The following is a 13,741-nucleotide window of genomic DNA, read 5'->3' on the forward strand; positions in this document are numbered from 1 at the left end:
TGCATCGTTTCAAAGCATGGTATTTTTCCCAAAGATGAGGACTTCTGTCTTGTCTGAGTTGAGCTTCAGACAGTTGTCCTTCATCCCGTCAGCCACGTTCATCATAAACCTGTGGAAGCTGGCTATGGTGGTGGAACGGTCACCTGACAGTGAGAGGATGCATTAGTATATATACTAAATGCAAGCTACAGTTTTTTCATGAAGAACTTGCCATCATACTAACAGTTTTACATTAATGACCATATGTAGAATTTCAGACATCATTATACATATGAATGCTTATCTTGCCGGCATACAATCTTTTTTGCTACAGTCATATCATGGTACTGTAAACTGCCAGACAAATAGCTTGCGCTACAAATGGTGAGCCTACTTGTACAGTGAACAAAATGAATATGAAACCTTACTGCCCTCAACCACAAATTTGCCCTGGCCGCTGGATTGTATACACCTTTTGACATCTTTTCAATAATCTTGCCATCTTCATGTGAACATACCAATAAATAAACATTCCTACATGTATAAAGTGGTTGTGGGTCAGCCCTTTTCACCCACTGGTCTGTTTAAGTGTTGTTCATATTTTATGTCTGTTGACTACTGCATACAACATGGGGCAATGGGTTAGCCCACTTCAGCCACTGGGTCTCTTGCACTGGGGCGAGAGAAAATTCCTTTTCACTTGTGCACATCCGTCTAAAAAGAAGTGCATTTTGATGGCGGGTTGGTGTGCTTATACTTTACTTCGCCAATGCTTTTTTTCCTTTCTATTTGTGCACTTCAAATTTAATGGTCATTGTGTGTTTAAACCATTCCTTAAGATTACAGCAATTAAACGTTAATAGTACCCGCTCTTGATGCCACTAAGAATAATACTTTACGATGATGTGCATTAAAACTAAAAGGAGTTTCTGTTCAAATAACATCTGTTTGCTAGAAACCACCCATACTGTTCTAGTGAAATAAAACGTGGTGGTTAGTTTACTTTATAGGCAAAATTTCTATTGCAAGCACATGGCCACCACATTTAAGTGGTAGCATGTTTTCTTCCTTGTTTCTTCTTTTTTTCGTTATTGTGACATTTGTTTAAAATAACCATCACACTAGCTTGCCAAGGCTGAACTGGGTTTGCCAATGCCTGTTGACAATTAAATTAAAATATTCTACACCCAGAATCGGTGTGCTCCTATTCTTCAATTACTCAAAAATTAGTTAAAATTCAGTTTGGTACGTCTGATCAAGATAGGAATAAAATCATGAGGAGGTTATGATTTTTTTAAAAACTACATTTTTGTCAAGAATGCTTCAGACCGTCACACAATTTCGCCCACACTCCAAAACCCATTATCATCATAACATGCTTGGTGCCCTCTCCTTTCAGACAATGATAATTACAGCGAGCTCAGCAATAGCTTGACGGGGCAAGGTCGATTGATTTCAAAACTAGATGCACTTCACTCCATAAGTGTGGTACCCAAGATGGATGCCACTCAAGAGCCAGTTCTGCTTTCTATGTTCCAGTATCCTAAAGGCAATCTAAGACGTTTTAGGGTGCTCTTGGCGATGAATCACCTCCTGTTGTGGGGTTCAATGTTTAGAAAACGCTCGCATCAAAGAATGAGAGGGTAGAGTCAACATTGCAAGATAGCAGCGCCCACAGCAGAACCTCTAGCAGGTTTCTAAGGTAGCAGCCAGAGAGCCAGTGCAACTTCAGAGAGCACAAGAGCCAGTGGTAAAGAAATTGACTTTTGTCTTTCGAAAACATATTTATGTTCTGGATTTTGAGTCCAATTAATCGAAATGCCCGGGTGGTGAAAGTGACATCATGAACCCTCAGATCCCTGATGACAACACAGGGTAGACCCACTGTCCCGCCCACAGCTGGTCACGGTCTTGCACTGACTGTCGAGGGGCAAAACAACAAGTGCATGTGTGCAAACTAAACAAGGTAGACAGGGCACTTACATTCTGTTGCTGTTGCACCCTTCATCACACCTGATACCAGGGGTTGCAAGAGCAGTGCCAGGGCACCAAATGGCAAGGCACAGGGTTCAACTGCTGCCCTTGGGATTAACTGCTGGCCTGGATAGCATACCTCATATTAGACTAAGGCAATTTATACAAATATAGCCTAGTGGAATTGTTGTAAATGCCACACATGTCCTTCTTCAGGTGTAAAAGCTACTTTAACCGAAGAACCATGATTAAATAAAACAAAAACAGTATAATCACATTGCGCAATGCTTGGTGCTTTCTTCATTGTACTCCTTCTATCACAGTGCTCCAAGATATAAGTACTGCATTATGCAAGGCTTCACAAAGCACCAAGAACAGTTAGAAGTTTAAAATTAGACGTGTGAATAGGAGGAGTCATACGTTAGTAAAGGAAGACAAAATACTTTAGTAAACTAGCATTAAAAAAACAATTCAGTGAAAATCAGTGGGGAGGAATGCTGCCATGTGAGGAGTGTACTAGGGCAATATAATGCATTTGTTTCAAGGACTATGGGCCTGTTTTAGATCATGGTGGTGTTACCACCACCAAACCGCTGCTGCGGCGGACCCGAGAAGAACGTCAACTCAACAGACTTCCACCCTCCATATTTAGATGTTACAGTCCTGGAGGCGGTGTACTGGCAGTGGTCTGCTGACGGAGGGAGTACATTGCAAGACCCAATGAACATCTAACAATGGCAGCGGCTATTGAATACAGGCAAGTCACACACTGCACCTTTGCCATATGTGTCCCCATGTGTCACACACAACACAACACACCACATACAGGCCATTATCCACTGCCATTTCACCACAACACAACAGGTACATGCCACAAACACACATTGACATGCATCCATGACACAACATACACACACTATTGACACTGCACCCACACCCGACACAACCACACCATTCTACACAACTACACATGCATACAAACACACACACTCACACATCACAACTACACACATCATGACAATGAAAGCCAAACAACAACACATCTGAATGTTGAACGCAGCAACATAACACACCATACACAGCAACATAAATGCCATATGCAAGTGGCACCTATATTCAGACATCCACATCACCTACTGCAGCTCCCTTCACCTCACCCACCTGATCATATCCCACACACACATACACGTACTGACTCACACACAACTGGAAGCACAGCATGACAGGTACAGGTCCCCTTGGAACGTGCACACATGGACACAGTTGTCAGGTGTGAGTGTCCTGTCACTGTGGTGCCACCATTCATTTGGAAATAAATACTGACACCAAAATGACAGTTGTGTATGTGAGCGATATGTGTTGAGTACAAGTACAAATTACTGTGACATGTATATGTCTGCAGTGGTCTGGCATTCAAGTGCAGTGACCCAACCAAAATACACAGCCAATGGGGGTTCCTTGCCTTTGTGTACAGCGCGGGGGTGTTTTCTCCATGGTCTAGTGGCAGCAGCAACAGAGGGTGTTGTCCAGTCATGTCCATCCAGAAACAGCAGTGGAATGTGGAAAAAGGTGAGTTTTGCCCCTTTTCCCGTCAATCCGCCAAGCGGAGGTTGGACCCCCACCTTTTGCTTGGTAGTAGGTGTGGTTGGGGTACTGCCACCAGCCACAATTTCCTATGGCACCGTCATCGCGCCATATTCGATGGGAATCCTTTGCGGAGTCTACAGGACTCAGGTGGATTATCATCTATCGGACCACCAACATTTAAATTGGGCAAGCGGACAGCCAAGACAGCAGGCGGGGTTTCCCTTAAAAAAGAGGCAGACCCTTTACCGCCAACCTCTACATCAGGCCCCATAGCACTGACTCACAGTGCATCTTCAATGCAAACATATTCTCTTTGCAATACCTGTGGTGTATACCATGTGCCCAGCAATGCAAAATTCTTCACCCACAGTTTACACTGTCTGTGTGAGAGTGATCAGACGGGGTGTCCAGTAGCATAATTGAGTGCAGAGCACAACCAAGGACAATTGAAGTGGTATAGGACAAGTCACATCATGATGGGGCAGAAGGACAGCATGAAGGGAATTGGGGTACAAAGTAAGCAAAAATGCATAAAGGGGGACTGAGGCAGAGATAAGATGGGAGCAAGGAGGATGGACCAGAAACTAGAAGGAGGACAAGAAGAGAGAAAGGACACTGTGGCAGGCATGGCATTATATACCATGTCTGGGATGGGGGAAATCTAGTGAGTTGGTGTCCACTGGGGACTCCCCTGTGTCACCACGAGTACTTGATATCTAAAAGAAAAAACGAAATCCATAAGTGCAGGGCCCAAAGTCTTTTATGGGCCTGTTGCTTCCTTGCAATGAAGTCTGCAGGGTCTTGTTTACACCTTGTGCCACTTTCTTATACCAGCTTACTGCTCAGGTCTCTTTATCTCACTCTTGCAAATTCTTTCCTATTACTGCCTTCTCCCTTTGTCACCGTCCAGTTTTTCTCTTCTTCCTCATCTCTCTCCTATTTTTGCCTTTCTCACTTGCTCTGGATCAAAGTCTAATGATAAGAAATACACCTCTGTCCCCAAAAATGAGTGTAGGTGACTATAACCACCAATGGGACAAACTAGGCACCGAGTAAGCAAGTACCATAAAGTGGGAGGAATCTTGGGCAAGATGAATGCTGAACAGAAGAATAATAAAAACCTAAGAAGCGACTGCACGCACTACAAAATGCTAAGTGCACATGATTTCTTTGAGTTTTTACAAAATGTAATAAAAATGTGACTAGCTGGAATGTGATCCATTACCATGGGTAACACCTTCACCCACCCTGTCCTTACAGTCAACAGCACTCTGCACTTTCGGATTGTTGGGTTCTAGCGTTCAATCTTGAAATGAACTACAAGTCCCATAGTGCAATGTGTTGTTGGCTTAAAAGTAACAACTGGCCAAAAGTGTCAAATATGACATGGGCCCTCTCCTCAATTATGATCATGTATGAGGAATAAATAATTCACCAACGGCTTCAGCAACCACATTTATTTACAGAGGAAATATGGCATCTTGTATTTAGGTTTGTTTTGTACTGTAGTGGAGTGATTCTCACTGAGCTACGAACACAATATCACAGCCTTCATTAACACAGCTGGAAGGTCAAACGAGGCAAACACAGAAAATCCTACTGGCTTATTTCATAGGGGCAAGACCTAAATCCTGTTATCATGCTCTACTCTACTGTACCATCTTCACTAGAGGCCACCAAACCCAGGAACTAGAATCCAGATGAGAGAAATGGCTACTGTTGCTGGACAATGTCATCTTAGCCATGGTAGAGTTGGGGAAGAAAAACAAGCTTTTATCTCAGCAAGAGTCCAGTGAAGCACGATGGCCAACAGTTAATCAGTCTTTCACATGCAAACCTGAGGAAAACAACTGAAAACCCCTCGATTCTAATCTTTCACTATCTTTGGTCATATTCACCTCTCGTTGACCTGCCAGCACCGAGAAGCAATTCAGTGCTCACTATATCCAATGAATAAATAAATAAATAAGTAAAATATACAGAACTAGATAAATAAATAAAACATAAACATGTAACGTACCGAGGAGACTCTCTGCATGCCCACTTAAAATAAATAAACACAAGGGGGCCCAGACCACAAAGAATTCGCAGCTGCAGTTGCCACCAGGCTACAATGACTGGCATAACATTGTGTTCAAAAGTAAAGAAGCAACTCAAATAAGGACAAGATTCAACCTTTGAGCAGACAATCAAACTGAGGGGGACCAACCCACACGAGAAAGATGAGCGAGAAAAGACAGAATGCAAATGTGACCAAACCTTGTTTCCAAAAAATGGAGAGGAAGCCACACATGTAGATCCAATGTAAGTGCAGGTAAACAGAAGAGCTATTATCAATGTGACAGGTCTACCCACATTCAAAGAACTGCCCTGGTGATATTGCTATGCATTTAGGAAGAAATAATCATGTATGTGATACGTAGAAAATTTAACTGAACAAAAAATAAAAAACATTTCCTCATTATGGCACAGATAAAAGACAGGGCTCGCAAAACCAGCCTGGAAAGAGTGGAAAATGGTTACCAAAGGGACCAAACCGCATGAGAGAAAACAGAGTGAAAGACCTCAAAAGGCAAAGATTGATGTTGAGAGAAAGAAAATACCAAAAAAATCTACGGCATACCGTGCAGCAGCAGGAGGCGAAAGATGGAGAATGCATCTCAAGGATACTGTAATAACCAACACAGGGTTGGAAAGGATGAAAGTGTATGTTATTCACGCACGTAATATCATACTAGACACCAAAAACCATGATATGCGAGAGTCTACACAAGTGGGGTGGAAAATGTGTCACTTAACACATTACAAAATAATGTATCATTTAAAGAATCATCTAAGTTCACCACCTGCCATCTGAGTCTCAAATATCAATGTTCTTTTCATGACCCAACACTCTTTTCGGAATCTAATCTCTTACTTGTGTGGTTCAAAAGAGCTGGTTCTTTGACCACTGCTATTTAATCACTGCTCCCAGTGGTGCTGGAACAACTTTCAGAGTGAGGATGCTGGCATCAACGTTCTATCACTGACTTATTAGGGATTGTGAAAAATCCAAGCATCACCGAAAGAACAAGTATAGCGAATGGGCCACACCCATTCAGGAGGAGAGACGTAGGGGTATAGTCTATAGCTAGTGGCGCATTTTGGAGCACTGGTGTGGTATAGCAATGTCTTTTACAGACAGCACATTTTCCGTTGAAAGGATCACTGAATTTGCATAGACAGTTTTACTGGCAAAACTATAGTGCGCAAACGATAATGTGTGGAAATCCAGTTTCAGCGAATAGTTAACATTTGCACATTGCCAAATCAAGTGTCTTTATTTGTTCTGATCCTATTAAAATCTTTTTTTCCATCACAATTTAGAATCACAAAGTGCCAAAGCAAGATTGCCACCTTGGTCACTTTTTACAAAATGCTCTCACTTTGCAGTTAGAGGAATAAAAATAAACACTAATTTCCAAATACGAGAGAAATTAGTTAGAAGACATAGCCTGACATTTGACCTTTGTCTTTGAATACACAGCAAACTTGACAAGATGAACACAAAATGTGAGGCATCTTTATTGCTCATTCACCTTTTGAAGTTCAGCATGGATGCTTTTGGGGGTGTTGCAGCACCCCCGCACCCATGCTTCCTGCACCTATGACTAGGCTCATGCATTACTGGCCTGACAGCATCCTGGAGTCTGCCTGTTTCCCGTAGATGAAGAATACTCAAAGGTTATTCAACTTGGATTACACCTCTTCTGCTGAAGGCAGTCACCACCATATTTGTATCCTGGCTACTAATGTTATGCACTTAAAGTTTCTTAAGACAAAAAGCAGTTAAAGTTCTGATTGTCGGTGACAACAATCATCTCTAGCACCGCACTTTGGCCAGACTGTCTAGAACCCTTACCCAACCCTATCCCCGTGGTCACATATCTTGATATACTGGTTGATACAACTTCCATATTAATATACTGAGAAGAGCTGCTGGTCCCTGAATCCTTCCATGCCTCAGCCATATCCTCCAACACCTATTCCCATGTTCCCTACTGAATAGGACTATTCTTAGGGCAAATACATAACTAGAAAAGCTTTTCACAGAACTGGGCATAATTTCTTACTAAGCGACTCAGGCAATAACATCTCTCTAAGAACCTCAAATCTGGTAAATGACCTGTTACTTATACTTAGATAAGCATGCAAAGTCTAAGAAGGAGGATGCGTATTTCACAATTAGTGGCCAAACTCTGACATGAACGTCCAAGAGCATTTTATCAGGATGAGAATCACTTAAAGATTCCCTTGCTTTCTGCTTTTCTGTTTACGTTTATCACTCAAGTTAACAGTTGTCCTTACTGAGACCCAAGATGCTGCTTGTGGTGCACATGGATTTTAAATGTCTATATAACATAGAAAAACTTTCAAAGAATTGTCTTCAAAGTTTTCTTGTACATAGAAAATTAGAAAATGTCAGGTGCAAGGTAACACCTCAAACAGAATCATGTTACAGCCCCGGTAGTAATCCATTAAAAGCAAAGGGGATGGTTCAACCCAAACAGCGAATCACATGACAGCCAAACTAGAGGCACCAACCATTATGCTCAAATGTGAAAAAGGTGGTGGTCTTTTATGCAGGAGGGTGCAATCGAGTTATCTAAGTCCTCGAAATATGGGGATGTGGCTTTGGACAGCGGAAACCACTTCCTGTCCTGGGAGGGTGTGTATGAAAAGAGGAGGAGAATGTAGGACTCCTATTCCGGGCACGGAAGCAGTAACTTGGTTGATGGGAAAGCTCTGACTAGGTGCAGTTGATCCAACTAACTTCAAGGTACCTAAAGTTTACATAACTCCTAAATCACGCCTAGCTATCACGTCCAGGCAACTTCCAAGACGCAGCAGAGATCAGGAGCTGTACCTAATAAAAAGAGCTAGGATAACTATGTGGTCCGATGATTCTTCACCAAATTGTTAGTATTAAATTCTGAATATGTATTTATTTATGGGATTTTATCCAGCGCTCACATGTCACCTTGTGGACACTTCAGAGCCCTAGGTAACAGGAGTAGTCAAGAGAGGAACAATGGAAGACACCAGGAGGAGTGCTGGATTGTATCTCACAGAAACTGTGAGCCCCAGAGGACGATCCGAACAAGGAATCCAGATCTACCTAGAGATACATGTTAATGTACGCTGAACCATTGTCTAATCTACATTTACAAGCTGAGGTAATGTGGGGGTCAAGAGCTTTTGAAGACAGACATATTTTGAGGAAACAACACTTACCTGCTCTTGGATGTTGAAGTCTGCATAGTTCGCCTGTTGGAGAGATGACTTCAGCTGCCCAGACTGATCTGCTGTGGGAACGTGGTGGGGAGTCTGCGGGATACAAAAATACTTTTCATCATGTTTCTTTACCGGGCCTTTTGACCCAGGCCACTCGAGCAAACACAAGTAAGGACACGCTATTCATCACAATAAACAGAAGTTTTAGTCCAGTAATACTTTAGAAACTCCTTCAGCCCTGATGTCAGGGGTCATGCTCGAATCTGCTTTTTATTTTAAAGGGCTGCCTGCAGGACAGTGAGAACATCCATGCCATTTTCTGGCTTCCGATATATATATCTCTGAACCAAGCTTACACCTCAGTCTGACAAAATAAAGCGTGACAGAATTAAAAACATAGGCCCTGATTCAACAAAGCAGGACATGAAACAGTCAGAAATCTAGGCATGTAGGCTTTCTCCTAAGTCTGAAGTAATTTTCCAACTTTCATGCCATTCACAAAGATTCTCGGGACTGCTATACTTGTAGATCTCCAAGATTACTCAAGTTTCACAAAACCTTTCTCAGGCAAATTTCCCAATCGTTGAAAAATCATCATATGTACATGATGCTGAAAAGTGCATTTGCAAATGTAATCCATTTTTATCTCCACTCTGGAGAAATAGTTTGCAGGTCAAGGCACTTTTTCCCTACCCCCCATTAAGTATAGAGGTGATCTCTTCCTGTTTCACCCTGGGAAGGCACCTATATCTGCCTTCCATAGGACTGTGGGAGAGGCCTTTTAAAATCGTTAGTGTAGCATTCAGACAACACATTTAATCTAAGTGATAAGGTAGTTAATGAGGGGGTCACTGACGCAGAACTAGTCTCAGAAAAAAGCAGTGTAAGGTCATATGTAATCTTTCCAGACATGGCCGCTGATGTTAAAGTTACTGCTATACATTTTAGCATGATTTCCCATGAACTTATAAACAGTTTACAACTGAACAGCGAGTTAAAGGAATATTTGAACACGTGTTCATAAAAAGTTAAATCATACTGTGCAAACATCAGATTTAGTAGACATTCCACTTAACTCTGAAAATGTAAAATGATTTGAACTTGGGATTTTGCGTATATCTAACAACAAGAACGCTGTATTTAATTGATATCACATAAAATAACTATATGTATGCTCTCGGGGACCCTATATCAAACATGACACTTATAAGCCAAATCAGACTAAGATACCGAACCCACATTGTTGAGCTATCTACCTACAGATAATCAAAGTAAAGCAGTAAGCGATACTGAATGATTAGTCAAGTGAATTTTCCTTTCCATGCTCTGATTGCCAGTGAGGGTTTGCAAATACTCCATTTATGCTTCTAAGTATTGGTTCTTTTGCTTTATGATATTGACATTTGGAAGAGATTCGGGGAGTCCTCTGTGGGGTGCAGCAAGCATTTGCATATGCATAGCACCATCCTTTCTCAATTGCATTGCTCTGAACAGTTGCTTTCCCGACGTCTGAGGCAGACCTGACAATTCAAGAGATAGACGGATGGGTAAAAGGGTTTTAATGTTATTGTACTTTGGGTGCTCAACAATGGTCTTGTGTACCTGTGAAGAGTTTACGCCAGATCTGCCCCTCTGTGGTTTATCGGTTCTGAAACCCTGAGCTGGTACTCCCTTGCCACACTTTCTATAGTAAGGATAGCGGCTGAGGTTGAGCTAATGGTTACAACCAAATTAGTCGCACAACTTCCTGTCCGTGTTGAACAAACAGCAGAAGAGGGCAAAATAAAGGCTATGCAGTGTCTCTTTAGCTAAGATCTATATCTACGTATGTGGTCGCTAGGTGCTATACCATTAGGACATGGTGCTGCAGGGTAACCAGGGGGTGGGACTACCCCTCACACAGAAGTGAGGATAAGCGATCTGAGAGTGTGCTGCGCAGTGGAACCGATCACCAGGGCTTTAAGTGGGATTAAAAAACTGGGCGGTCTCTCAAAGGATGTGGCCAATGTAATAAGGGCGTGCCTTAAAAACATGCAAGCTAAAAATCTGTGCATAGCATAAAGTGCCTCCCGACTGATATTTTGCTGCATCTTACTGTCTTTGCATAATTGCCTCAGTTCTGGAATGATGAGACTGTGAAAGAACTCTAACGAGTCTCTTGAAGTTGCATCAAAGTCATGGAGGGTAGTACTGCTGGCGAGCTAAGATTTTTTTTTTCACCCCAAGGGTGAGGGCAAAAATGAAGAGCCCAAAAGGGACCCGTCTCAGCACCTGGTTTTTAGAACTGCCGGTGCTGAGCCCTGGCAGGACCTGACCCACTTAAAGCCCTGCTGACCACCTACAGCGAAACGTTGCATTACCAAGGTTGAAGCAGTGTGTGTGCAAAGGACAGACTTCTGCTGTATCATTCCCTACACATGAACATCGCTTATTTTCAGGGCGAGGCAACGATGAGCCTTCTAGACAGTATAACTAATAAAACACAAGAAAATGAGAAAACCCACTGAATAACTGGGTGTTCCACAGCCTATGTAGAAGGTTTCTGGTGAGCACAGGCTCCATGAGAATGTACCTGGCCATATGATGTAGGCCGTACCCACCGCATTCATATTTTAAAGTGTGGAATTGTTTTATTTTCATTTTGATAAACCAGACAGTGCTGACTGTTAGGATTATCTGTTGCTATCTTTCTTGTGCCCCTAAATGCATCAGCAGAAGTGACCAATATTGTATTTAGTCTGCAAGACTCAGCCTACCTGAGACACTGAAGGCCTTGGGGGCAGCGCTGGAGGTGGCGGCCATCCAGCCCGGTTAGCTGAAAAGCAATATATACACAAATAAATAAACAGCAACCTCAATAAGACTTTACCTGGCCTTTTAATTTTACACGAAAGAAAGTCATACTTTAGTCAGCAATAGTTCTTCGATGGAGTGCATTGCAATTTTCTATGAGGTATATTTATTTCAGCTACAAACTGCAAGACAGGCCCCGTGAGTGTGCAGGTCATGCATCACGCATAATGCATCCATAAACAAGATTCTGGCAATGACTGGAGCGCTCTCATGCTGAAGATTACTCTTGTAACAATTCTACTGCAGCATTACTTAAGTAAAACACTACAATATTACAAATAGCACTCCGATTACTCGAATGCTTGCACATCAAAAGAATGCAAGGTGAATCATCTTTATGCACAAAACCGCAATAGACATAGGTAGGAGGCAGCGTGTGTTGGAAGAGATGTACCACACAACTTAGGAGAAGGCTAAGCACGTTACACTGGAGGGAACACAATTATTGGAGTGTGGGTAAAGGTAACCATTTACTTAGCACACACTGAGGGTGGATCCATTGCACATCTACAACCGGTGTTAATTGTGGAAAAAGACGAAGTGTTACACCTTCTGGGAGTCTGATACACTAAGGCAGAGACTTAACAAGATACAGAATTTATATCACAACAATAAACACGTAGGTGGCTGGGAAACGTATCTAAAGACCACGACCAACTAGTAAAGTTTCTCCCTCTTGACCAACTGGTGTGAGCTGTGACTGTGCCGGGCACCTCCTGCAAGTTGTGCAATGTTCGAATAATTAGCGAATGTAGTATTTTGCCGTTTGCTTCAATAGAAATGATTGGAATGCAAAAACTAGGTGTCAAATTTGATCAAAAACTCTCAGCAGGGATGCTGAAAATAGTAATGTGCAGTTTGTAAAGTGATTTGTAGAAATCACTCCATTGTGTGCTTGAAGACTACTTTATAAATGTGCTTTTTGTCTATGGCCCACATCGACAGCAGTTGTGTGCGCTAATTCAGCGATAATGCGAAAGAAAGTCCTTTAGGACTAGAGGTATTTTGGAAAATATTTTCTAGGTAAACTGACAGTAAGCAATAAGCCACTGTGGTAAGAGTAAAAAATAATATAGATTAGATTGACGTTATGATAGAATGCATCAAAGTGAAGCTTTATTTTGTCCAGTCAGACTTACCAGGCTACACATCCCTGTAAAGAACTGAGCACTTAAAAGTTATACATAAAGTACTCTGCTCACACCTACAGACAGGTTAGCAAATATCGAACACAATATTGGCATCCAAATCTAAGGAAGGCAGCAGATGAATGTACACACAAAAACACTGATAGAAATCCAATACTTGTGCATACATCTGACCATTAATATGACAGAAAGAGTATCTTTGTCGAAACTGCATAACCCGAAATATGATACTCTCGACACCAACAGACTGAAAATAAAAATATGTTTAAGAGATCTTCCTAGAAAATGAATTTTAAGTAAATGGTTAAAACACAGTACCAAAATAGACGATCTGCTAGAGGCACAGGTCAGTTGAAAAAAGGGTAGTCGCGTTTTACCATACACTTAGGATAGTAATTAATCATCAGCATACAATCAGCAGAAACTGGAATATACTCAACATTCATATGAATGCACCACTGGTAAAGCCTTTATTTCAGTTCAGGAATGGATACACTTTCATCCAAAATATGGTACAATTGTATCACATGCAATATGATTAGAGAAAGAATATATTAGCTGAAATGTGTGGGCTAAAAAGAGGGTCGTTCTGTTTGTGGACAATGGTGTGAAAGGGTAGATCAGCAATGCACAGTTACAAGACAGACACACTCAACACAGAAGCATGTTATGGAAATGTATTGTTAAGAAAATAACAGCAGATGACCTACAGAGGACCAGCTACTGGTAAAAGAATGACTTTGACAGAACGACATTGGTCATGTGAAATCCAATCATCAGGAACAGGTCTCAATTAACCAATTGACTGGACATCATTAATATTGATCTGACGGGAAATAAATCATCAAAATAATAAACATGATATTTCCCGGAATAGGAAAATGTTGAAGATTATGAAAAGGAGTGAGTAACATAAAACATATTGT

General features: G+C 41.7%; 1 protein-coding gene across 5 annotated transcripts in view; it reads right to left on the bottom strand.

The window, feature by feature from the left end:
* REPS2 (RALBP1 associated Eps domain containing 2) overlaps positions 1 to 13,741 on the bottom strand; it is a 636,764-nt gene that overhangs the window by 101,847 nt on the left and 521,176 nt on the right. For all 5 annotated transcript variants that reach the window (XM_069204533.1, XM_069204534.1, XM_069204532.1 and 2 more), the window contains exons 15-16: positions 11,571 to 11,629; positions 8,815 to 8,907 (exon numbers count right to left, since the gene is read on the bottom strand). In XM_069204533.1, the coding sequence (XP_069060634.1) occupies positions 8,815 to 8,907; positions 11,571 to 11,629 (152 nt within the window). The remainder of the gene's footprint in view (positions 1 to 8,814; positions 8,908 to 11,570; positions 11,630 to 13,741) is intronic.

Source organism: Pleurodeles waltl, chromosome 8 (genome assembly GCF_031143425.1).
Source record: "Pleurodeles waltl isolate 20211129_DDA chromosome 8, aPleWal1.hap1.20221129, whole genome shotgun sequence".
NCBI lineage: Eukaryota > Metazoa > Chordata > Amphibia > Caudata > Salamandridae > Pleurodeles > Pleurodeles waltl.